We start from the raw sequence: 3,814 nt of genomic DNA, 5'->3' as shown, positions 1-3,814 counted from the left end.
CAGTGGCTCTAGTGATAAGTATATACACAGACACACACACACACACACACACACACCTGATTGGCAGCACCTGGGGTACTAAGAAAGTTCAATAGCAACAGCAAAATAAGCTGTCTCACAGAGTTTGGGATATGTGGCTTTCAGGTGAAACTTCAGGATGAACCTAAAATGGAGTATAAATTTTCCCATTGAGCTTACTGTGGTTTTTCTCTAAACTTTTGAATGCACACGTCCAGCTGGTTAATGTTTTAGTATATTTTTCACCACTTTCTGTTCTCTAACAAGGAGCTGAATGGTAAAGTTTAACAACAGGAGTTTGATGATCCATGGATCGACCAACAGTTCCTGACTCAATGAGATTTTTTAAACAGTCCTTCTCGTCATCCTATTCACATTTCAACATCATGAGACCAAGATGACACCCATCATCAGAACCTGGACAAATAGTCCTAACTTTTTGTGAGTGGTGTTACAATTGTTTTAGAATCAAACTAAATAAATGTTAAACATAAAATGTTAAAATAAAAATTGTCGCCACAATGTGTTGAGCATTTAACAATATTTACATGCAATAGCTGAACATGAGATTAGGGGTTAGGGGTAATTTTTAAAAAGATGATCAGGTTTTTTTGCATTTAATTTCTAATAAAACACACAAACCTGTTTTTTGAACAGTCACTGACGGAGGGAATCATGTTTTTGAACACAAAATAATAATTAGGTAAATAAAGAAAAGTAAATTAGAAAATGTAATAAATCTGTAATACTTTATTACCATGCCTGTAAACAAAATATTAAAAAATGTTTCTTCTTCCTGTTCACACCAGTGAAAACCGACAGTAAATGCCAAATTGGCTAAAATTTTTAAATTTGTTTGGGTCCATGGGGTCACAAGAGGTCACTCCCACTGAGAAGCTGCATCGTCACTGTTTTTACCTCACAGCTGAGCTGCAGCTCACTCTTCTGAATGGAAACTGGCATCTGTATGATGTTTCTATGAGACGTAAACAGCCAGTGGAGCAAAAGTCTAATTTTTTTATTATAATGAATAAACGACTTCCACTTGTGCCCAAGATGTAAGCATTCACCGTAACCATTTCCGTGGGTTTCAGGCCTCGGATGAGAGGAAAAACATTTACAAGAACCAAAGAAATTAAGGTTACAAGACCTGAAACTGTGAGAATTATCAACTGAAGCTGGTCAATGTAAACAATAATGAGTCTAAGCTTGTTTTTTGGACTTCTTTTCCTTCTCCTTTCAAAAGAATTATAAACAATCACACCCTTTTTGTTACCACACATGTCTCAAAGTTACACTAATGCACACAGTCCTTCTGCATGAAAATAGTCTAAAGTTGTCTCAAATTATCAATCCATGAGTTGAAAACATTTAGAAAAATGCATTATTATAATTTTTTTCTTTTGATTTCTTTCTCTGGTTGATGAGTGGAAGGTTGGAAGTCAGAGGGGAGGAACTTCAGAATGTGGCTCATCAGGTTGGAGTCGTCTAAACCAACTGGTTAGACACCTCCCAGTAAAAGCATAATTCGCTCAGAAAACATCACAATAAACCAGAGTCTGCCTTTCATCGAGCATTTATCTGTTTGGATTGTTGTCGTTTTGGCTCCTAAGCCTGTCAGATTCCTTGGAAGTCCGTGTGGATTGTGAATAAAGGAACCTGGAACTCGATGGCGGTCAACCTGAGCAAGAACGGTCGCGTGCTGTCCGACACATATAACGATGTGCTGAATGGCAAATCAGATACAAACTGGTGAGATTTGTTTTATGTTGGAGAGAAAAAAAAAGAATGATTTGAGCTTTTTTTCTGTTGATTGAAGGCAGTCATTGTTTACTTAATGTGGTTTCAGGGCTCTGTTCACCTATGAAGGCAACAGTAATGACATTCGACTGGCAGATAAAGGCGGTAAGACTTTTTAAGTAGCTAAAATTTAATCTGTTAATGTAGATTAGCTCAGATTTGACTACAAAGGTTTTGCTTGATACAATCTTCATTAACTAATCAAATAATTCCATGATGGCAAATCAGTCCACAGACAACTACCTGTAGCATTTACAGAGAATGGTCCAGAAAAATGTATCCTAAGAGCAGTGTTTGTGTGGGAGTTGTTGATGTCAGAGGAGAATGGGCAGACTGGTTGGAAATGATAAAAAGGCAACAGTGGCTGAAATATCCATGCATTAGTTACAACCAATGTTTGCAGAATATCATCTGAGTGATCAACACATCCTGCATGGAAGCAGATGGACTTATTAGTGCACCAAATAAAGTGGCCAATGAGTGTCCATAATTGGTTTAAAGGCAATAGATTTCAAATACTGAGGCTTGAATTTAACAAAAGATTGTGCATAATCTCTGGATCCAATCAGAATCAGAATAGTTTTTGCACATTCATTAAATCATTCTCTAATGAGAGAGATGAGGGTTTGATTCCACCACTATTCAGTGTGCGTGATGAAGTGTCCCTGGGCAAGACACTGAACCCTTCATTGCCTCTGATGTGTGCCTTATGAGTGTATGAATGTGAGCGAAAACACTGATTAGTCTGTAAGGTTTATTCAGATTAACCCTGCAGAGAGATAGAGTGCTGAAGAATGTGTGTGAGCAGGTAAATAAGAGCACAGATTGTGTTTTAAAACACTTTAAGTATCCTGCTTGAATAGAGAGGTGCTACATAAGTACATTGTATTTATTAGTTATCCAGGGGCATAATTGTACATGTATTTTCACTGAACAGATTCAGATGTCTGGTTCAGAGAACCGCAGAAGAACGTTTGTTCCAGATGATCCTTGCTCTTTTTATAAAGAGGACTCACATGCCTTAATTTTTTTTGCTTACTTCCATGAAGGAAAAAAAGAGCAGAGAAAGCGATTCTTATAATATAATTTAGGTGCAGTGGCCATTTTGCATTGGGCTGACTGAAAAGTAAGTCACTTGTAGATGTACATCCTATGTTTACATTTTTGAGTGGGAGTGGGTTGGGATAGTTTCATTAAAATCCATCCATTCATGAAATATTTTCTGGACAAACGAGAACACAACACAAAGACGAAGGCAGTATCGCCTGCCTTTTATCTTTTTGAAGAAGAAAACATGGCTAGTAAACTGATGTCTGGTTTTAAACGTGTCTTCTGACTGGAGTGTGTCACCTAACCTGCACTGCAGCAGGTTAGGTGACACACCTTACCACACAAAAGCCCTGCCTCCACAGTTGTTGTTTTGAAAAATGAAAGGATAAACTCAGTGCATGGGCTGTGGGAGACACCTCTTCTGCCTCTGTGAGATTTAAACTGTTCTGTTTAACTTAATAAAAAGAACAATGTTTATGAGAGACTTCTCTGTAGGAAGAAAAACTTAAAGAAAACGAAATATAAAAGGTTTTGCTGCAATTTCCTCATAATAAATGAGTTCATGAGTTGGGTGCAAAATGGATCTTACTTGTTACACTGGATCCAGTTTAGTTTTTTCCATTTTATTGAACGTTATGAAAGTTTGCACAGAATCACAGAACCTTTAAAGGAGGGGTTAATTAAGCAGATCACCTGAAGATGACTTAGAGTGATTTTACATAACAAGGCAGATGAGAGATTGTTGAACCACATGTAGATTGTTGGAAAAAACTAATGAAAACAATTGTTTATTTCACCAACTGAACTGAACACAAGTATCTAAAACAAAATTGAAAGGAGCAAAGATTGTGTGTTTGGAATATGTTACATTATGAATTTGTGTGTGTGTGTGTGTGTGTGTGTGTGTGTGTGTGTGTGTGTGTGTGTGTGTGTGTGTGTGTGTGTG

The 3,814-nt window shown here is 37.2% G+C and overlaps 1 protein-coding gene across 1 annotated transcript in view; it reads left to right on the top strand.

Annotated features, from left to right (window-relative positions):
• Positions 1–1,576: 1,576 nt before the first annotated feature.
• Positions 1,577–3,814, top strand: part of LOC106524409 (drebrin-like protein A) — a gene marked incomplete in the record, with an annotated part of 15,624 nt that continues 13,386 nt past the window's right edge. Inside the window, 2 exon segments of the mRNA XM_014018207.1 lie at positions 1,577–1,770; positions 1,868–1,923. Of these exon segments, the coding sequence (XP_013873661.1) occupies positions 1,688–1,770; positions 1,868–1,923 (139 nt within the window).

The sequence above is a fragment of the Austrofundulus limnaeus genome, unplaced genomic scaffold (genome assembly GCF_001266775.1).
Source record: "Austrofundulus limnaeus strain Quisiro unplaced genomic scaffold, Austrofundulus_limnaeus-1.0 Scaffold186, whole genome shotgun sequence".
In the NCBI taxonomy this organism is placed as follows: domain Eukaryota; kingdom Metazoa; phylum Chordata; class Actinopteri; order Cyprinodontiformes; family Rivulidae; genus Austrofundulus; species Austrofundulus limnaeus.
The sequence above is the reverse complement of the archived record's forward strand: the minus strand, read 5'-3'. Positions and strand labels throughout refer to the sequence as shown.